This window comes from Scardinius erythrophthalmus, assembly GCF_964197995.2.
Source record: "Scardinius erythrophthalmus genome assembly, chromosome: 11".
NCBI lineage: Eukaryota > Metazoa > Chordata > Actinopteri > Cypriniformes > Leuciscidae > Scardinius > Scardinius erythrophthalmus.
The window spans coordinates 26,669,138-26,692,877 of record NC_138231.1 but is presented as its reverse complement, the minus strand read 5'-3'; the positions used below and the strand labels follow the sequence as shown (position 1 = coordinate 26,692,877).

The following is a 23,740-nucleotide window of genomic DNA, read 5'->3' as shown; positions in this document are numbered from 1 at the left end:
TTTAATTCTGCTGTAAAGCAGCTCCAACAAGCAAATAGTGTCATTAATCAACTCATGTCGTGTCGGTTCAGTGTTGATTCAGTTCAGTTCAATAACAGTAAAGTTCATCAATTGAGCATACATACAGTGTATTTACATATATGTGTGAGTGCTATGACAAACTTCTGTGCACTCCACTGCACACTGGACAAGCAAAAGACACATTTTGATTTACATGTTTCACATCTGTGTGTAGTTTGGTGTGTATTTGGCTAATCATTTGTGTGTAGAGTTATGTAAAAACATTTTTTTAGAAGAGTTATAACAGTTTTGCATGAAGTGTTTGCTTCTGCATGTGATGTGAGATGTTGTGCATTTTTTGTGGTTTTGTGTGTAGAGTTTAGAGAAAAGGAGCCATAGTTTTAGAAATTGTTAGCAAAAACAAATTAAAAAAAAAAAAAAAAAAAAAAAGAAAACGGTTAAACTTGAAGTTTTCATAATCCAATCAACAACCAATGGATAAAATCAAGTCCCGTCCTGTTTTTTTCTTATTTGATAATTTCAATCTGAAATACATCACAATGGTATACAATTTCATGTCAACCAATCAGATTTCTAAGGTCTAATTAAGTAAATCAACTCATTTATGATGAATTTACCAATATGAACTTCTCTGTATCTCCAGCTACATGGCTAGAAGGAGCCAATATCCATCTGGTGTGTGTAGCTACATGGATAATTGCTGCTGTTTGGTCATCCTTCCCGCTGTTCGGCTGGGGCGAGTATGTGCCTGAACCATATGGCATCTCCTGCACTGTGGCCTGGCGTCGTTACCACACATCCATGACAGATGCTGTTTATGTGATCTGCTCCTTCGCCTGCTTCGTGCTTGTTCCAGTCTTGCTTATCGTGGTGTCACAGTGCAAAATCTTGCTGAAGATCAATCGATTTTCTCACACCCTTTCCACTAAGGGCATCCACATCAACCTCCGCCGTGCAGAGAAACACCTGTCTGTGGTGAGGCATTCAAGGGGAAAAAAGCTTGCATTGTTAAGAAGTATTCAGCAGTTTATAGTAAATGATTAGAATTCACAAGGTGGAACACTGATGCAAATAGCCGTGATGGTAAATTCATTAAGAGATAAATGTGTTTTAATTTAAATAACATATTTAGGAACCCTTGGTAAATTTGAGCTATACGAAGGCTATGAAAATAATTGCATTGTTTATCTTTTTGTTCTTACATTCAAATAATTCTCAAAAAACTAACCTCTCTCTGGGGCTCTGCCGTCTGCCCTTCGAAGGGAGTAGGGCATAGGGATGCTCACGAGTAATAAGCATGTCCCAGCCGGATTCGTCACTTATTGGGGTCACCTGGAAACATTTTCATTTTGGTCTGGGCTGTATCCAGTTCCACCTGTTTCTAGATTCTATCTCACAAATTTGTACATATTAAATGTAAAAAAAAAAATGCATTAGGTAATATATAAACTGAAGTTTAATGACATTGTAGATTTTTAAGAAGTGCATGATCATACGAATCGAACGTCTAACGATATTTGTAAGCATTTCAATTTACATTAAAGGGTTCATGGACTGCATTATTTTATTATTTTAAAATGTTTCCTGGGGTGCACTTATAATGTTAGTGCATATTAAGTTTAAATAGCACAACAGTATGTTGGCTTTCTCAAGTTTTAAAAGAAGTTGTTGTTGTATCCATGCCTATATTGTTCTTTGAAGCCAACTCAGTCTCTCTCTGACTGAAGAAGAGTATTCACGATCCTACTTTTGGCCATAGTGTCTAATTCTGCATACTGATGCAAATGTACACAGTGTCACACCATGTCCCTTTATCAAGACCATATTTCACAATGCGAATGTTTGTTGCATGACTCATGTACCTTTCCTTAGGGAGTGGCATCCGTCTTTAAAATTCTCATTCTAAAGGTTAAGTGAGAGGAATTCATCACTGAATCTCGTCAACAATTGAGTGTCATCGTACAACTCCATTCTTAATCTTTTATGTAGTTTTTTTTTACAACCACCAAGCTTCAAAAAGGTGAGTGTGAGTTATTTTATAATATGTAAGTTTGCAGTATGTGATCAAACACAAAACAATGTTGTTAATTTGTTTTTTACAAATCAATCCGTATAATGTGAACTCAACCCATAGGAAACCATTATTACTTTATAAACACTCTTTTGCTTCTCTCTGTTTTTAAGTGTATAGGGTAGGTGAAAGTCCTTGTATTTAACATCAAATCATAAAGTGTGCTTTATAATCATACAAATTTTAAAGTAGACCGATACTCTGATTGATCTAAGACCCAAACTCTGCTTGTGACATGTCTAATTAAAAAAATGCTGTCATGACTAAGTCATAGGAGTATTTTTTTAATTGATTACTCAAATAGTGTCTAAGGATTATGAGGCATTTTCATCATCTAAGACTGAGCTGTTCTTGTTTGTTTGTTTTGTAACAAATTGAAATTCTTTAAATTATTTGATGGATAAAGAGTGTCCAAAATGATTTTCCATTCATTATTATGTCAGCATGAAATATATAAATATTGAATAATATTATTATTGTGATTTTCATTAAATCATCAATAAGACAGTTTATTAGTAACAAGTATGCTGGTTGTGATTTGTTATCTTTTAGGTCATTTTTTTTTTTATGGCGAAGGGCTCTTTAGATTAATCGTATAGATTAATCGTATGTGCATTTAGAGTATTAGTGTACATTTTAAAATGACATGACATTCTTATAATCTTAAATTAATTGTATTTTTTTTTTTTTTTTTGTGAATCTTTCTCCAGAGCATTATATAAATAATGGAACCATCAAAACATCAGCTACTTTGTTTTGTCTATTGGAACACTATGGAAATCAGGTTCACAAAAGAAAAAAGCTCCAAACTCCAACTTGTGTTGTATGAACTCATCAGACTGAAGGCTGATATTGTCCTTTTACAAGAGACACACATTGGAACCGCTCTTCCGGGAACTTCATAATAAAAGTCCCCTTTTAGTTTCGGTAAACGGTCATGTGAAATATTAAACAATACTCAACATAGAGGTATAATGTGCATGAACACATTTTTTAATGTCTTAAACTTAAACTCCCACTCTTAAAAAAAAATAAAAAATTATAATATAATAAATAACTTTCAATTTAACATACTAACAGGCCATACTGAACAACAACATCCTTGAACAAAAATACGACCTAGTATATTTCAACAAGCTCTCGAGTATAACTCAAAGACAGACTTTGTTTTAATTCAGTTTCCATTGTCCTTCACTCAGTGCCTTGAGTAACTGACAAGTTGATGCCCCCTTTTTGGTAAGGCAGTCTGCAAGTTGTTATTTTGTGTTGTACCACAGTACTCGCTCAACTCTCTGTGTTTGGACAAGTTCTTTGATTCTACTTATCTCCAGGCGGAGTCTTTTCTCAGAGACTGACTTTGTGGACTTAATTGCATCAGATTATTGGTGGAGCATGTTCAGCATCACCAGTAGTTAGTTCTGAGAACAGTGTGGACAGAAAAATAGAATTGTCAATTCCATCAGACATTGCCAATGTTTCACCAGCAAGTGTGCTCCGCACAATCCTCTTGACTCTCTTTGATTGCCAAGAAAGGGGTGAGAATTTTCCATTTTCTCCCATTAAAAGAATCAGGTGCCCTCCTTGGGTGCCTCCATCTGAAAGATTTCCAAACGAAGCATCGCTGAACACGACCATTTTAAGAGCACTGTCTCTGCCCAAGTGTTGGAAGTTTAGAATTACCTTCTTGGACTTAAAGGAGAACTCCGGTCAATTTTAACATTGAGCTCATTTTTTTGTAAATTTGGAGTGCTGTCAATACAGAGAACAATGACAAAAATCGGTGTTGTCTCCACCGTGTTATCCTCTTTTTAAAATTTGCACCCTGTTGACTTCAATGGGGCAAGTTTTAAACCAGCTTTTAGCCTTTTAACATCCTTGATGTGTCATTACAAGTGCCCAGCCATGTGAGTGATTCCTTCAGAGTGAACACGGGTGAATCTGACTGCAGTAGATGTGAAAGATATTAATAAAAATTATGTTATTTCAGCCAGCGCAGATACCTGTATTTTCTTCCTGTTTTCGGTCGAAGTCCATAGTAATCGATTGTCGAGTTCACACGCATAGGTTTAGTTACCTATGATCACGCGCGTGAACTCGACAATCGACTACTGTGGACTAAAGGACTAAACAGGAAGAAAATACAGGTCTGTGCGCTTGCTTAATTAACATCACTTTTATTAATATCTTTCACATCTACTGCAGTCAGATTCACCCGTGTTAACTCTAAAGGAATCACTTACAATGGCTGGTGCACTTGTAATGACACATCAAGGATGTTAAGAGGCTAAAAGCAGGTTTAAAACTTGCCCCATTGAAGTCAACAGGGTGCAAATTTTAAAAAGAGGATAACATGGTGTAGGCAACACCGATTTTTGTCGTTGTTCTCTGTACTGACAGCACTCCAAATTTACAAAAAAATGAGCTCAATGTTAAAATTGACCGGAGTTCTCCTTTAAGTTTGCACACTATCCAGTTTGCTTCATGGATTGTCTGCACAGTTGCATTTTTTATGTTGGATGTCAAATTGCTAGCATCAAATATTACATCTGGCCTGCTCTGCCTTGCCACCCAGAGAATTTGGCCTATTTTGGACCTGAGCTGATCCTTTTCCTCCTCACAGAGAGGTGAGTCTTGTTCCACAGCTCGTGAAGGATCCATATGAATGTGTTTCATGTGTTGAATGTAGGTTTCCTGGTGTATTTGTACTTTTCTGTCAACAGTCACAAAATCTATTCCCACATAACATAAATGATCATGTTCCTCACGTCCAACTTGGAAAACAGATCTTAGATGTGGTATTACGGTTGTGGAGAAACTTTGTGTGCCCCCCCATATGAAGTCATCCACATGAAAGGCAAGCACCCCAGTTACAGTGCAGTCCTGATCTAGCCAATAAAAAACAGCTGGATCGACCTTGGACATTTTTCCTCCTGCTTTCAGCACTATGTCTTTTACTCTATTGTACCAGTACAATGAAGCATCTGCCAGACCATATACACACTTTTTGAGTTTCCATAATGTTCCCTCACAGATAGCCTCAGGGGGAGGCCTGATGTAGATGTCACGTGACAGTTCTATTCCCTGCAGAAATGCAGATTTTATATCCATGGAATGAAGTGTCCACTGTTTTTGACAAAATAACTGCCACCAGTAGTCGAAGAGACTCAGAAGCACATGTGGGAGAATCCTTTTGTAGCTCTAACACATTTAACTCCTCAAAACCTCTGGCCACCAATCGTGCTTTCGGTACTACTCCAGTTAGTGTTTCCTTGAGAGTGCACACTCATCTGGTAGAGATGCACTTTTGTCCCTCATCCTGAACTTCCTCAAACACACTGTTATCTCTCCAACTCTTCATCTCTTCTTGTTTGGCAAGGTCAAAGGATAGATCTTTTGTTACCAATACATCCTCACTGACATTTGTGGCACTAACATCAGTAACAGCGTGTTCCATTTGAAGACAGTCTAAACATGAAACGTCAACTGAAACTTTACTGCCTGCAACATTAGTTGGTTCAATGAGCAGAAGGTTGTACTAGTTTTTGTATTTGCCAGTAGCTTTGCCTGCACGCCCTAGTACTTTTGCTGTGTGCAAAGCCCCACTGTCTCTGTCTCTGTATTTTAGAACTTGCCCTGTTTTTAAACGGACATCAGTTCCCTGCTCTGTATCACTTTGTGCCACTATGTCGTCACTAGTGTGTTGTGCTGCTACATTCTGCCCCATAATGGATGCCCCTGTGTCCTCAGTTTGCACTGAACTCTGCTGTATTTCAGTTACAGTTTCTGTTCCCTCCGTGTTGTTGACAGCAGCTCCTGTCATCTCCTGTCTTTGCATATTGTTTGTGTCAATTTCAGCATCATCCCTAATGACATGTTGATCTCTGCTGTCTTTGTTTACTTTTCTTAGTCTGAGGTAGTGTACCCTAATGCAGGTTCCTCTATGTCTGACAAACACCACTGCACCATCCTGGCCAATGACAACTCCTGGTCCTTTCCACTCTTGACAGTCAACTCTCTTGTAGTACACTTTGTCACCCATTTCATATTTCTCATCTGTCTGACGTAGTTGTTTACGTAGTGCTCTCTGTATTCTTTCGGAACATTCTGCTTCTGTGAACGCCTTTCTTGATGCATGTAAAGCAGAGATGTGTTTTGCCACCCACTCACTTTTCGTCGTGCCCTCTAAAGCTGGGGGCTTGTCGGTTAACACAGAGGGCAGGTTGGGGTTCTGTCCAAACACCAACTGATGAGGACTGTAGCCATGGACATTTTGCATGGTGTTCTTTGCCATAAGAGCCCAGTCCAATGCAGTGTCCCAGTCACAGCCGTTACTTGACTTCACTTTCATTATGATCTCTGTAAGTGTTTGGTTGTGTCGCTCTGTAAGTCCATTGCTCCACGGGGCTGTATGCTGCTGTTGTCTTTATTTCTATATTGAAGTTTTCTGCCATGTCTCTAACCTCATCATTATTAAATTCTCCCCCATTGTCGCTAAACAGTTTCTGAGGTGGACCATGGACACTTATCCAGACATGGACAAAGTGTTTCACTATTTCAGAGGACTTCTTAGTGGTCAGTATGCTGCCTGCACTAAACCTTGTGAACTGGTCAATAATGTGGAGATACCACACACCTGGTTCAAGTTCATGTAGATCTACTGCAACAGTTTCATTGTACTGAGATGCCAGTGGTAGGCCAACAGCAGGCTTTGGTTTGGTCTTACTGTATCTTTGACACATTTCACATTCACTCACAATTTGCTCCAGAATGACACTACATTCTGCATCTTTATTTCCTGAGCTAGTAAGAAGTCTCTGCAGTCTGTCAGCAGAAGCATGACCAAATTGTCTGTGAAGCTTCATCAGGATTTTGTGTTTTTCTGCTGAGCTCATTTTGTCTGAAATTGTCAGTATTTCCTCGTCACACTGACTTTGTACATCCGCATTCTTTTGTTCTGTAAGAGTGACATCTTCAACAGCTACCAAGACAGTCATCACTTTGAATGTTTTTCTTTTCATTGTCCATAATGTTTACACAGTAATGGCCAGAGCTTGTAAAGTCAAGTTTTACAGGTTGACTGAACATCACCGCACTGTCATTTTCCATATCTAGCACTGTCCCTGCTCTTTTCATGGATGCCTTGCTCAAGAGTAGTGGAATGTTCGCTGGCACGACTTCAGTTTCAATATGACACCTAGTTTGTCCAATCTTTGCAGGAATTTTCAACTTTCTGTTGGAATAGACCACTTTTCCATCACCAAACTTAAAGGTGCCCTAGAATGTGAAATTGAATTTATCTTGGCATAGTTAAATAACAAGAGTTCAGTACATGGACATGACATACAGTGAGTCTCAAACACCATAGTTTTCCCTTTCTTATTTAAATCTCGTTTTTGAAAAACACCCCTGAAAAACAGGCGAATCTCCACATAACACCAACTGTGACGCAACAGTTGGGATCATTAATATGTACGCCTCTAAAAATTTACATATGCCAGCCCATGCTCAGTGCCAGGCGGAACTGCGCAGCCGAATCATCAGAAGTTCTGCAGGTGAAGAAACAAGCAGGAGGAGGATCATAGGGAAAATGGCAGATCTATCTATAATCTATCTATCTATAATCTGATACCGCTACAGTTTAATTCGAAGTTGTTAGTTGCTCTGCCCATTTCACCACGGACTGTTTTTCTAACCTGGAACATATATCAAGCAGCCAGGCTTCTCTTGGCGTCTCAAACGGACGAAGGGGGCAATTTCAACTAACGTTATATTCCCGCAAGCGGTAAGTAGTGATTTTATTAACAATAATTTACACTGTGTTATCTAGATCCAGCGCGATATTGTTTTTTCCTCGAGAGACATCGTGGCTTGCAAACGAGCGAACGAAGCATGGCAGTTGCTCAGTGTTTGGATGTACAAATGAACACAAAAGTATTTTTTTAGTTCCTTCATCCGAGCCTCTGGAGAACCAGTGGGTTATGTGAATTTCTGATGTGTAATTGTTCAAGTTCAGACAGATAATCTTTCTCTCAAAGTCGTTCAATACTGTTTATGCATCAGTAGATCGCGTTGCAGTGATAAGATCTTCATTCACGCGATCAACAGGCTGTCATCTGCTCAATGCTGGAATAGATCTAAATACTGCAATAGTAAAAACGTATAAAAGCTGTAATAGTAAAAGTTTTCCAGATAGCTCTACATGTAATGCCAGATATTTCATATGCAAGCATGTCAGCCAATCACAGCAGTGGGCAACAACACTGAAGTCTCACAGCAGACACGCCCCTTCAAACAGAATGTTCAATCCAGGGAATGAAATCAGGCTAGGAAATATGCCTTTTATTTCTAAATTATAACAAATTTTGATCTAAAAAACATACTAACATTATAAGGGCACCCCAGGAAACATTATAAAATAATAAAATAATCCATTCTACGGCACCTTTAAAGGGTCTGTGACTGTGAGTCTTCCTCAGGTCTTTTATCTCATTTTGGCTTAGTTCAGCGATGTAGCTATTTATCCATTCCTGTCCACACACAGTCCGTGTGCATGCAGTGTCTATTATTGCTGAGCCGAAACACTCAGTCATAAATATTTCTGCTTCAGTGGGCGACTCTTTTGTATACAGAGTAATGTTGCACTCCTCTATATCATCTGTTTTACAATCTTCAGTCAGTTTGACTTGCTCACCTCTGTGTGGACAGTCTTTGGCCCAGTGGAATGTGCTTTGACAAACAGCACATTTTGATCTGCGTCCATACCTGTCCAGAGGGTTAGTGCCAGGCAGTGGTGTCTTTTGCTGAACATTTTGCGACCATGGCTTGCTCCTTTTCGCCTTTGTTCTGTTACATATGCTGTTTCCTGATTAATCCCCACTGTAGAAGCAGACTTTCCTCCGAAAATCCTCTTAACTGCTGACTTCATTTACGCAAAATCCAAATCTGTACATGCTCTCAGCGCTAACTGTCAAACTTTCACTTCTAAGCACGCAGTGTCCAGCAGTTTGAATGCTAATACTGCATCGGGAAGCTCCATCTTATATTTACGCATCCGCGAGTACCGCTGTTCAAAATCAATTATATAGTCTGTCATGGAAACACTGCTATCTTTCATAATCCGGTCAAAGCTCGAGTACACCTCGTAAACTTGGTCCTTTTCTTCTTTGAGAAACAAGTCATCGAGTTTCGTAAGTAAAGTGTTCATGCCAGTGTTCTTATTCAGATCGCCTACCGGTATTTCCATCACCGTTTCTCTCGCTCTTCCCGACAGCGCCAAAGCCACAGCAAGCGCCTGTTTTTTCTTTTCGAGTTCTGTAACTCTGGTCCAAATCGCGACTTCATTCTTCCAACTTTCATATGGTTTTCCTTCATCAAAGGTTGGCGGTACTCTATAGTTGCTAACCATCCTCTGCTACCAATGTTATACAAAAAATACACTTCAGTATCGATTAACGTTATCCGTTTTATTCATCCACAGACACCATCCATCACAACTCGTGCTCAAAAACAAAACAAAACCGCTCTTCCGGGGACTTCATAATAAAAGTCCCCTTTTAGTTTCGGTAAACGGTCATGTGAAATATTAAACAATAATCAGCATAGAGGTATAATGTGCATGAACACATTTTTTAATGTCTTAAACTTAACAATGAGGATTACAGTGGAGGCTATATTGTCCTTTTCTGTCATCTCTCTTCTCAGTTGTACACTCTTGTTAATGTGCACAACCACAAGGAAGACAGACATATGCTGTACAGACTGAGAGACTATTTGAGAGCTATTGACACTAAAGGTGTGGTTGTGGTTGGTGGGGACTTCAACACTGTACAGGACCCAACTATTGATAGGATATCGTCAGCAGATCAAACGTACCATTCCTCACTTAGAAGCATTCTAGAAGATTTCACAGAATCTCTGAGTCTCAAAGATATATTTGCATTAAGGCATCCAACGGAAGAAGGCTTCACACGATCTCAGAATCAGAGTCATTCAATGTTGGATATGTTTTTCATGCCAACCAACACAGTAACTTTTGTCACAAACTGTGCAACTTACCAAGCAATAACGAGAAAATCTACATGTGGGAACAAGAGAAATTCTGATCATGATCCTCTAGTTTTAGATATAAAAGTTCCATTACTGCTAGAAATTGCAGTGCCGGAGGTTGCCTCATTGTTAAGAAAATTTAGATACAGTGGAAAACCAGACAGAAGAGCAGGGATAATAAAAAGTGCCATTAGATCTTTGCCCGACTCACAAGAACAAACTCCTGATAATCTCAGAGTTTGTGACTACAAGAAAAATGACCTTCCAATGACAGAAATATTAAAGATAAACTACAACATGATGCTGAAGTCTAAACATGTTCCTGAAGATTTTGTAAAATCATTGCTTACTTCAGACAGATGGCATTCTTTCAATGTTGACTATTTGATATTGTCTCAGATTTTAGCCAAACGCCTTAAAGTGTTTCAGCATTTAGGAAAAGAAAAAGGGTAGTACGCAGTAGTCGTATTTGTGTGACTTTAGCAAAATTCCCCCAAAAAATCAGGATGTCTTTCCTCATGCGAAGTCTTTCATCACCTACGTCTCTTAAACATATTACCCCTACACCACCAAAGGACTTCAGCATTCTGGAGAATCTCCTCCCCAAGGTCAACCACTCCATTAAAAACTACAAAAACCTCAGTCAAGGATGTCCTCTGACCACAACCATCATCACAATGGCATTTAAACAACTGGAAAGTGACATAATGGCAACAAGCAAAAACTCTGGCAACACTAGTGTCTGCTACTTCAGACAGTCTCTGCTCATTTCTACAAACAATCCGACAATTGACAGGAATTAAGAATTGTTCAAGCAATTTGAGAAAAATTCTGGGATTAGAATTAAGACGAGGGCGATCGAGGGCCGTGAGAGAATGGCGCGAGGCCGGTGGTGTGATTAACAAGCATAACCTGCGCGACACACTGGCTTCCGTAGTTCCTCCGTGATATACGAGGCTGGTGTGGCGTGCAGGTGACACTCGTTAGTAATGCTTCCAGTGTCCTGCTTGCCACAAGAATTTAGGCCTACTCCCAAAAAAATATACAGTCTCAAACTTTTGTATGGCTTTTGAAATTCTACAAGAAGTCTACTTAAATACTTAAAGCCACAATCTGTATTTTTTCACCATTAGGGATCGCTAACCTCTTCGAAACAGTAACAAAGGCGTAGATTGATGATGCAGTAAATGAGCGTGGAATCATGGAACTTGTCGTCATGCCGATGGATCTAGTAATGTTTATGGGGAAATAATGTTTATGGATAAGTGAATACATTGATGTTTTTTAACATGAAGCAGGGCATGATCGCTAATGAGAGACAGATATCAGCGCCATATGCGAGTCCCGGGGAATATAAAGGAATGAGGACATTTCATTCTACTGACCGAAATACCCGCAAGTGCTGAATTACAACTCACAAAGGTCAGTTATTTGACGAATGTGTGAGGTAACACAGCGCTGTTTCACTTGGTCTACACTATCATACTAAACTGCATTTGAGTGTATTCAAAGTTATAATATTATTATATGTGTTAGTTTGTTGGCTGTATGAGACTAGCAGTAAGCTAGATCAACATTAGAATATCATACTGATCATAATCTAACACTTTATCATGTTGAGCTACAGTATATTATTGATTTATTTTGTTTTATGTACATTTGCTCACCTGTCTAAAGCACATGCAAGAACGGCGTCTCTGTCAAGTCGTGAAGCTGTCAAGTCGAAGTTTGTCACAAAGCTCCCGGCATCTCGAAAACACCAATATTGATCCTCGTTTTATTTCTTCTTTTATCCCAAAGTCTGCTTGCCATGGTCAATAATGTTTGAATGAAACAACATGGTTTGAACGTCTGTCACCATGTTCGCCAATCATGCTATGGCAGTACAAACTGAAACCAGGGATAACGCGGATATTACGTCATTGACAGGCGACAAGGGACAGGCACTACTTAAAATTGTGAATTCTGAATTGACAAATTCTTGGAAACATTTCCCAGACAGTAACATAGTTTCGGCCATGATCCAGGCCACATCTGGTACATGTGGATTCAACATGTACCAGATGTGGGCCGTAACTGGGCCGACACTATGTTGCTGTCTGGGTTAGGATAATGTAAGTACACAATTGAAAGAAATATATTGTCATGGTCGTACTCAAAGCGAGGAAGCAATAATGCAAGTAAAAGTATTTATTTAGAATTCTCAAAGTCAGATAAACATAGAACAAACACGGTGGCAGTTGAGTGGCGCAGGGACCTCGGCAGGCAACACAGAAGATGACGGTGGTGAATGGTGAAGTCCGTGAATGAAACAGATGAAGTAAATCCAGAACCGGAACGAGGAACACACAGCAACACCAACGGGAACACCGACTCACGAACACGCCAGACTGAAGCACAACGAAGAATGCCAAACAGGAACAGGATACAACACGAGGAGACTACACAACGATCTAACAATGAGAGGACAGAGAACGTGAGTATATGAAGGCACGTTGATCAGCTGCAGCTGGCGCCGTTAGTGAGCTACAGCTGTCACCACTGATCAGCGGTAACGATCTGGACCACGCCCACACACACACACACACACACACACACACACACACATACAACAACAATGACACGAGACAAGAAGTAGACAGTGAATTCATGAACCGTGACAGTACCCCCCCCCTCCTAGGAACGCCTCCTGGCGTCCCCAGACTCCCTTACCTGTCGATTGTAATCATCGATAAGGGAGTGATCCAGGATGTCTCTAGCAGGTACCCAACTTCTCTCCTCCGGACCGTAACCCCCCAGTCCACCAAGTACTGAAATCCGCGTCCCCTCCGTCTTGAGTCCAGAATACGATTAACCGAATATGTAGGTTCCCCATCTACGAGTCGCGGCGGGGGGGGGGAACCGGAGCAGGCGGATTAATATGCGAACGAAACACTGGCTTTATTTTAGATACATGAAAGACGGGATGAATTCTCCTGTACGCTGGAGGAAGATTGAGGCGGACTGCCACCAGACTAATGATTTTGGTGACAGTGAACGGGCCAATGAATTTGGGAGCAAGCTTATTAGAAACGGAGCGAAGAGGAATATTCTTGGTAGAAAGCCACACTTTTTGACCAGCGACGTATACGGGAGGCTTAGACCGGTGGCGATCAGCTTTAGCCTTGGTGCGTGCCCCCACTTGGAGTAGAGTCTCACGGGCTCTAGTCCATGTGCGGTGACACCTCTGGACGAAGGCGTGAGCAGAGGGGACTGTGACTTCGGATTCCAGACTGGGAAAAATTGGTGGCTGGTAACCTAAACTACACTCAAACGGTGATAGGCCCGTGGATGACACTGGTAACGCATTGTGAGCGTACTCCACCATTGAAAGTGGTTGGCTCCATGAGGAAGGATTCTTGGAGACCAAACATCGCAACACCCTTTCCAGATCTTGGTTGGCTCTCTCGGTTTGGCCATTGCTCTGGGGATGAAACCCTGAGGACAGACTGACAGTCGCTCCCAGTAATCTACAAAACTCAAGCCAAAATTTGGACACAAACTGGGGTCCTCTGTCGGAAACCACATCCATCGGGAGGCCATGTAAGCGAAAGACGTGGTCTACAATGGTCAACGCTGTCTCCTTGGCTGAGGGTAATTTGGGCAAGGGGATGAAGTGAGGGAGTCTGGGGACGCCAGGAGGGGGGGTACTGTCACGGTTCATGAATTCACTGTCTTCTTCTTGTCTCGTGTCATTGTTGTTGTATGTGTGTGTGTGTGTGTGTGTGTGTGGGCGTGGTCCAGATCGTTACCGCTCGAGAACCGGTCCACCACAGTCAAAATGACCGTATTGCCCTGAGAGGGTGGGAGGGCTGTAATAAAATCTAGCGCTATATGGGACCAGGGTCTCGAAGGGACAGGCAGCGGTTGAAGTAACCCATCTGGGGGTCGATTGGAAGTCTTACCAGTGGCACAAACCGAGCAAGCAAAAAAAACTGTGAATGTCGCGAGCCATAAGTGGCCACCAGAATCGTTGCTTGACTAAAAAACTAGTGCGATTAACTCCTGGATGACAAGCCACGTTGGAACAATGCCCCCACTGAATGACGTCAGACCGTAATCCCTCCGGCACAAATAACCGATTCGGTGGGCAACCGGGCGGAGGCGTTACCCCTTCTAAGGTCGTCCTGACCTTCGATTCGACCTCCCATGTGAGTGTGGAGACAAATAGGGTCTCGGGTAAAATGCACTCAGGAGTAGACAGGCGTTCGGAACGGTCAGAAATACGCGATAAAGAATCGGGTTTAATGTTTTTGGAACCCGGGCGGTACGAGAGAGAAAAATCTAAACGACCGAAAAAAAGTGCCCACCGAGCCTGCCTGGAGTTCAATCTTTTGGCGGATCTAATATATTCCAGATTCTTGTGATCGGTCCAGACGATAAAAGGTACCCCCGACCCTTCTAACCAATGACGTCATTCTTCCAACGCTAACTTGACTGCCAACAACTCCCTGTTACCGATGTCATAGTTACGTTCGGGAGGTGATAAACGATGGGACAAAAACGCGCAGGGATGTATCTTGTCATCTGTGGGAGAACGTTGGGATAGCACTGCTCCTACCCCCACCTCTGACGCATCGACCTCCACCACGAACTGACGTGAAGGATCAGGGGCTATTAAGATGGGGGCTGAAACAAAGCGGCCTTTCAGTTTGGCAAACACAGCCTCAGCTTCCCCACAAAAAAGAACCCCGCCCCCGCTGGAAAAGAGGAAGAACGGATGAACCCTGTTGCTAGAGAATCAGAAATATATTTCTCCATAGCCTCCCTTTCTGGAGCAGAAAGCGAATATAACTTGCCCTTAGGCGGAGACTTACCTGGCAGTAAATCTATGGCACAGTCGTAAGGACGATGCGGAGGAAGAGAAGGAGCATGAGACTTACTGAACACTTCCTTCAGGTCGCGGTACTCTGCGGGCACGTTAGACAAATCCGCTGCCTCCTCCTGAAACACAGAGACAGAGACAGACGGACAGACAGACACTAGACAAGACTCATGACATTGACTGCTCCATGCGAGAATGGATCTTTGATGCAGTAGTTGGGTTCTCCTGAGTAGGACTCAGGAACAGGCAGGCGTGGTTCTGACTGGAAGAGAGATGCTGGTGGTGGGGGGGGGGGGAGCTGGCGGTGTGGGTGGCGCAGTGGGAGCTCTCAGATGTTGAAACTGCTGGGTGAGCTCAGACACCTGCGCCACTAAAGCTTGAACTGCACTTTTATTAGTGAGGCTCTCCTACTGGGAATCCATCCTGGAGATACTGCGGGCGATGAAATCCTCCAGAGTCATCGCGGGACCACTTGCTGCTTCCATTTGATGGTCAGATCATTCTGTCATGGTCGTACTAAAAGCGAGGAAGCAATAATGCAAGTAAAAGTATTTATTTAGAATTCTCAAAGTCAGATAAACACAGAACAAACACAGTGGCAGTTGAGTGGCGCAGGGACCTCTACAGACAACACAGAAGATGACGGTGGTGAATAGTGAAGTCCGTGAATGAAACAGATGAAGTAAATCCAGAACCGGAACGAGGAACACACAGCAACACCAATGGGAACACCGACTCACGAACACGCCAGACTGAAGCACAACGGAGAACGCCAAACAGGAACAGGATACAACACGAGGAGACTACACAACGATCTGACAATGAGAGGACAGAGAACGTGAGTATATGAAGGCGCATTGATCAGCTGCAGCTGGCGCCGTTAGTGAGCTACAGCTGTCACCACTGATCAGCGGTAACGATCTGGACCACGGCCACACACACACATACAACAACAATGATACGAGACAAGAAGAAGACAGTGAATTTATGAACCGTGACATATATAACACTGTGCAAGTGGTTTTTGGATATTTTAATACAAACATCTTACATATTATACATTTAATCATTTTGTAAATCAGTTACAAATGTTAAATGGGACCTATTATTATTATTATTATTATTTTTAGCTTAACTTTCTGTTAATATGTAATATAGCTGTAATAAACAATTTGCAAAGTTAAAAAGCAAAGTTTTACCAATTCATTTTGAAAGAGTCATCGCGGTTAATGTGAACATCATTGGTGCTTTTCAGCACCCATATGTCAACCATTGCTGCAGTTGGAGCATGGAATTTCTGCTTTGTTTGGCTATGGAGGGAAGCTTTTTGTTAATTTGTTTGTTTGTTTATACAGTGACTGATTTGTCTGTGTATTGTGATGGGTCTCTGCATTTTTATCAGACAAGTTTGGAGTGTCTAGTTCACGGATGAGCTATGGGGGAAAAGGAAAGAAACACCCTAGCCGTGCAAATCACAAAGTACACTATATTGCATGCTATCACACTTCTCTGTCTGGCAATCTGATGGACGAGTCTGGGTTTGGCGGTTGCCTGGAGAACGGTACTTGCCTGACTGCATTGTGCCAAGTGTAAAGTTTGGTGGAGGGGGGATTATGGTGTGGGGTTGTTTTTCAGGGGTTGGGCTTGGCCCCTTAGTTCCAGTGAAAGGAACTCTTAATGCTTCAGCATACCAAGACATTTTGGACAATGTCATGCTCTCAACTTTGTGGGAATAGTTTGGGGATGTTCCTGTTCCAACATGACTGCGCACCAGTGCACAAAGCAAGGTCCATAAAGACATGGATGAGCGAGTTTGGTGTGGAGGAACTTGACTGGCATGCACAGAGTCCTGACCTCAACCCGATAGAACACATTTGGACGAATTAGAACGGAGACTATGAGCCGGGCCTTCTCGTCCAACATCAAGTTTGGTTAAACTTGGTTTAAACTTGGTTTGGTTTGGTTATTTAAGAAATAAATAAATAGTGAAGATAAAGCAAGGTGCCCTGTTGATATGTGTGTGATAGCTCATAAATCCTCTGGAAGCTTCCTCACTCCTCGTTCCTCGCCTCCTCGTGGTGCAATTAGAGAATTGAGATGCATCAATTTAAGTATTGAGAAGCACCCAAGGGGCCCTATTTTAACGATCTAAGTGAACATTCTAAAGCGAACGGCGCAAGTGCACTTAGGGCGTGTCCGAATCCACTTACATCAGACTCAAGGAATATTAACCCTCTCAGTTGTTGAGTATTCTGGTCTGCGAATGGAGGCGTGGGTTCAAATCCCACAAGTGCTTTTGTAATGAGAACCTGAATTAATGTAAAGGCAATGAATCTTATATTATTTTTTGAATTCTTTACACCATGGACAGTGATATGAAAGTGACTTGCAAGTGTCAGGATGGCCAAGTGGTCTAAGGCGCCAGACTCAAGGAATATCAACATTCTCAGTTGTTGAGAATTCTGGTCTCCGAATGGAGGCGTGGGTTCAAATCCCACTCCTAACAAAAAGCTTTTGTAATGAGAACCTGAATTAATGTAAAGGCAATAAATCTTATATTATTTTTTTGAATTCTTTCCACCATGGACAGTGATATGACTGAGCTTAACAAAGTTAGTTGCAGGTGTCAGGATGGCTGAGTGTTGTCAGGATGGCCAAGTGGTCTAAGGTGCCAGACTCAAGAAATATCAACCTTCTCAATTGTTGAGAATTATGGTCTCCAAATGGAGGCGTGGATTCAAATCCCACTTCTGACAAAGACCTTTTGTACTGAGAACCTGAATTAATGTAAAGGCAATTAATCTTATATTATTTCTTGTATGTATTTAACCATGGACAGTGATATGAAAGTGACTTGCAAGTGTCAAGATGGCCGAGTGGTCTGAGGCGCCAGACTCAAGGAATGTCAACCTTCTCAGTTGTTGAGAATTCTGGTCTCCGAATGGAGGCGAGGGTTTAAATCCCATTTCTGACAAAGAGCTTTTGTAATGAGAACCTGAATTAATGTAAAGGCAATAAATCTTATATTATTTTTTGTATTCTTTCCACCATGGACAGTTATATGACTTAGCTTAACAAAGTTAGTTGCAGGTGTCAGGATGGACGAGTGGTCTAAGCCAGTGTTCTTCAACCTCCTGAAGGACCCCCAACACTGCAAGTTTTCTTTGTCTCCCTAATCAAACACACCTGATTCAACTCATCAGCTCATTAACCCATGTGATAATGAGCTGATGAATTGAATGAGGTGTGTTTGATTAGGGAGACAAAGAAAATGTGCAGTATTGGGGGTCCTTCAGGAACAGAGTTGAAGAACACTGGTCTAGGCCGCCAGACTCAAGGAATATCAACCTTCTCAGTTTTTGAGAATTCTGGTCTCCAAATGGAGGCGTGGGTTCAAATCCCACTTCTGACAAAGAGCTTTTGTAATGAGAACCTGAATGAATGTAAAGACAATAAATCTTATTTCATTTTTTGAATTTTTTACACCATGGACAGTGATATGAAAGTGACTTGCAGGTGTCAGGATGGCCGAGTGGTCTAAGGTGCCACACTCAAGCAATATCAACCTTCTCAGTTGTTGAGAATTCTGGTCTCTGAATGGAGTCGTGGGTTCAAATCCCACTTCTGACAAAGAACTTTTGTAATGAGAACCTGAATTAATGTAAAGACAATAAATCTTATAATATTTTTGGATGTATTTAACCATGGACAGTGATATGAAAGTGTTTTGCAGGTGTCAGGATGGCAGAGTGGTCTAAGGCGCCAGACTCAAGGAATATCAACCTTCTCAGTTGTTGAGTAGTACCCCAGAGTGCAGTCTGGACGATGGGGCGGGGCGACACTTTTAGGCGGGGCGACACGTGTCACTCCGCCCACACCCAATTTAATTGGTTTATAATACCGCAATCTTATTGGTGTAGACGATTCAGGTCTGAGCATGCGCATTCCTTTCAGTTCGATTTTATGAATGATTTGGCCGTATTAAAGAAATATTAAATGCTAACTTTAATCGTAGGCTATATGTTGTCGGTTTACCATGGTAATTTTAGTTAAGATCTATTGGCTAATGTTTTATTGTACTTAAGAAACAGAATGGATGAAGTTATTGTTTAAAAACGAACGCAGGCCTACTTCAAAGAGATGTTTTACAAACTCGATTTTACTCAAAGGATGAGAATTCACTGTAAGAATGTAAAAGCAGCTGATTTTCATTTTTAAAGCACGACCGTTTTTTGTTGTCATTTTTTTAGCGAGATGTTGTCCAATGCGTGCGTTATTTGGTAGGCTACAGTGCAAATAAAATGTTTAATGGCAAACTCACGTTTCTTTGTTAATAAAATGAGGGCCTGTTGGTTCTGTAAAATCCCTATGTTATAGTTTTAAAGATTCATGTTTTATAAGTGTCGACCGTAGGCTACAATTCGACTATCTGTTACTGTGACATCATCAGGCCATTGGGTTTTGTGCGTTGGCTACAATAGAATTAAAACCGTGTAGTGCTGAAATGTGAAAATAAATAAATATGTATTTACTAAAACAGATTTATTATATCGATCTAGGCTTGTATACTATTTGGTAGGCTAGCCTATTATTGTCTTATTTGTCACTGTGGTTTTGCTTTAAAATAAAATAAAACAAACTTTCGGATTTATCCGATGTTTTACTGAAATACAGTGAATTATCATCATTTGTGTAAAATCCCGAGTTTGTGTTTATTCACTGATCCTAATGGAAAAACGAAGAAGCATTTACGAATGATTTGAAATTCCGGAGCCCTGCATGACATGCGGAAAAATATTGTCTAGCCTATATCAGCCTAGAAATGATCTCTCCTTTGATAGCCTATATGCCAGTAATTTCATGCTGTCATGATCATTGCTCACTAAAAGTGGCACTGACTTATCTGCTGGGTAAATTAATAAATATAAGAGTAGGCTATCTAAATTTCAAACAGTAATTTATCAGCAACATATTTCGTGATATTGCCTAGCCCTAAAACTGCTCAATATTAGCCTAAAGCTTACAATATGATTTTTTGTAAAGCTGCTTTGAGACGATGTGAATTGAGCGCTATACGAATACATTTTGACAGTAACTTCATCTAACTTGACCCGTAAATTCAGCAAAATATTATCCAATTGATCATTAGGCTACTGAAATCGGAAATCCCCATGGTTATCATCACTTAATATTTCTGTAGTATGGCCAAACAGCGTCGAAGTCGTAGATCATTCATAAACTCCTACCATAGACTCGTACATAAAGGAATGCGCATGCTCATGCCTCAAACGGCTACGCCAATTAGATTGCTGTATTATAAACCAATAAAATCGGGTGTGGGCGGAGCGACACGTGTCGCCCCGCCTAAAAGTGTCGCCCCGCCCCATCGTCCAGACTGCACTCTGGGGTTACTCGTTGTTGAGACTTCTGGTCTCCGAATGGAGGCGTGGGTTCAAATCTCACTTCTGACAAAGAGCTTTTGTAATGAGTACTTGAATTGATGTAAAGGCAATAAATCTTATTTTATTTTTTGAATTTTTTACAAAATGGACAGTGATATGAAAGTGACTTGCAGGTGTCATGATGGCCGAGTGGTCTAAGGCGCCAGACTCAAGGAATATCAACCTTCTCAGTTGTTGAGAATTTTGGTCTCCGAATGGAGGCGTGACAAAGAGCTTTTGTAATGAGAACCTGATTGAATGTAAAGGCAATAAATCGTATATTTTTTCTTGTATGTATTTAACAATGGACAGTGATATGAATGTGACTTGTAGGTGTTAGGATGGCCGAGTGGTCTAAGGCGCCAGCCTCAAGGAATATCAACCTTCTCAGTTGTTGAGAATTCTGGTCTCCGAATGGAGGCGTGGGTTCAAATCCCACTTCTGACAAACAGCTTCTGTAATGAGAACCTGAATTAATGTAAAGACAATAAATTTTATAATATTTTTGGATGTATTTAACTATGGACAGTGATATGAAAGTGACTCACAGGTGTCAGGATGGCCGAGTGGTCTAAGGCGCCTGACTCAAGGAATATCAACCCTCTCAGTTGTTGAGAATTCTGGTCTCCGAATGGAGGCGGGGTTCAAATCCCACTTCTGACAAACAGCTTCTGTAATGAGAACCTGAATTAATGTAAAAACAATAAATTTTATAATATTTTTGGATGTATTTAACCATGGACAGTGATATGAAAGTGACTTGCAGGTGTCAGGATGGCCAAGTGGTCTAAGGCGCCAGACTCATGGAATATCAACCCTCTCAGTTGTTGAGAATTCTGGTCTCGGAATGGAGGCGTGGATTCAAATCCCACTTCTGACAAACAGCTTCTGTAATGAGAACCTGAATTAATGTAAAGACAATAAATTTTATAATATTTTTGGATGTATTTAACTATGGACAGTGATATGAAAGTGACTCACAGGTGTCAGGATGGCCGAGTGGTCTAAGGCGCCTGACTCAAGGAATATCAACCTTCTCAGTTGTTGAGAATTCTGGTCTCCGAATGGAGGCGTGGGTTCAAATCCCACTTCAGACAAAGAGCTTTTGTAATGAGAACCTGAATTAATGTAAAGACAATAAATCTTATAATATTTTTGGATGTATTTAACCATGGACAGTGATATGAAAGTGACTTGCAAGTGTCAGGATGGCCGAGTGGTCTAAGGCGCCAGACTCAAGGAATATCAACCTTCTCAGTTGTTGAGAATTCTGGTCTCCGAATGGAGGCGTGGGTTCAAATCCCACTTCTGACAAAGAGCTTTTGTAATGAGAACCTGAATTAATGTATAGACAATAAATCGTATAATATTTTTGGATGTATTTAACCATGGACAGTGATATGAAAGTGACTTGCAGGTGTCAGGATGGCCGAGTGGTCTAAGGCGCCAGCCTCAAGGAATATCAACCTTTTCAGTTTTTGAGAATTCTGGTCTCCGAATGGAGGTGTGGGTTCAAATCCCACTTCTGACAAAGAGCTTTTATAATGAGTTCTTGAATTGATGTAAAGGCAATAAATCTTATTTTATTTTTTGAAATTTTTACACCATGGACAGTGATATGAAAGTGACGTGCAGGTGTCAGGATGGCCAAGTGGTCTAAGGCGCCAGACTCAAGGAATATCAACCTTCTCAGTTGTTGAGAATTCTGGTCTCCGAATGGAGGCGTGGCTTCAAATCCCACTTCTGACAAACAGCTTCTGTAATGAGAACCTGAATTAATGTAAAGACAATAATTTTTATAATATTTTTGGATGTATTTAACCATGGACATTGATATGAAAGTGACTCGCAGGTGTCAGGATGATCAAATGGTCTAAGGCGCCAGACTCAAAGAATATCAACCTTCTCAGTTGTTGAGAATTCTGGTCTCCGAATGGAGGCGTGGGTTCAAATCCCACTTCTGACAAAGAGCTTTTGTAATGAGTACTTGAATTGATGTAAAGGCAATAAATCTTATTTTATTTTTTATTTTTTACACCATGGACAGTGATATGAAAGTGACTTGCAGGTGTCAGGATGGCCGAGTGGTCTAAGGCGCCAGCTTCAAGGAATATCAACCTTTTCAGTTGTTGAGAATTCTGGTCTCCGAATGGAGGTGTGGGTTCAAATCCCACTTCTGACAAAGAGCTTTTGTAATGAGTACTTGAATTGATGTAAAGGCAATAAATCTTATTTTATTTTTAGAATTTTTTACACAATGGACAGTGATATGAAAGCGCCTTGCATGTGGCAGGATGGCCGAGTGGTCTAAGGCGCCAGACTCAAGGAGTATCAACCTTCTCAGGTGTTGAGAATTCTGATCTCCGAATGCAGTTGTGGGTTCAAATCCCACTTCTGACAAAGAGCTTTTATAATGAGTACTTGAATTGATGTAAAGGCAATTAATCTTATTTTATTTTTTGAATTTTTTACACCATGGACAGTGATATGAAAGTGACTTGCAGGTGTCAGGATGGCCAAGTGGTCTAAGGCGCCAGACTCAAGGAATATCAACCTTCTCAGTTGTTGAGACTTCTGGTCTCCGAATGGAGGCGTGTGTTCAAATCCCACTTCTGACAAAGAGCTTTTGTAATGAGAACCTGAATTAATGTATAGACAATAAATCTTATAATATTTTTGGATGTATTTAACCATGGACAGTGATATGAAAGTGACTCGCAGGTGTCAGGATGGCCGAGTGGTCTAAGGCGCCAGACTCAAGGAATATCAACCTTCTCAGTTGTTGAGAATTCTGGTCTCCGAATGGAGGCGTGGGTTCAAATCCCACTTCTGACAAAGAGCTTTTATAATGAGTTCTTGAATTGATGTAAAGGCAATAAATCTTATTTTATTTTTTGAAATTTTTACACCATGGACAGTGATATGAAAGTGACTTGCATGTGTCAGGATGGCCAAGTGGTCTAAGGCGCCAGACTCAAGGAATATCAACCTTCTCAGTTGTTGAGACTTCTGGTCTCCGAATGGAGGCGTGCGTTCAAATCCCACTTCTGACAAAGAGCTTTTGTAATGAGAACCTGAATTAATGTATAGACAATAAATCTTATAATATTTTTGGATGTATTTAACCATGGACAGTGATATGAAAGTGACTTGCAGGTGTCAGGATGGCCGAGTGGTCTAAGGCGCCAGACTCAAGGAATATCAACCTTCTCAGTTGTTGAGAATTCTGGTCTCCGAATGGAGGCGTGGGTTCAAATCCCACTTCTGACAAAGAGCTTTTATAATGAGTTCTTGAAT

The 23,740-nt window shown here is 41.1% G+C and overlaps 1 protein-coding gene across 1 annotated transcript in view; it reads left to right on the top strand.

Annotated features, from left to right (window-relative positions):
• Positions 1-23,740, top strand: part of opn8c (opsin 8, group member c) — a gene marked incomplete at both ends in the record, with an annotated part of 172,008 nt that overhangs the window by 4,950 nt on the left and 143,318 nt on the right. The window contains one exon of the mRNA XM_081377961.1: positions 665-996. Coding sequence (XP_081234087.1) covers positions 665-996 — 332 coding nt within the window. The remainder of the gene's footprint in view (positions 1-664; positions 997-23,740) is intronic.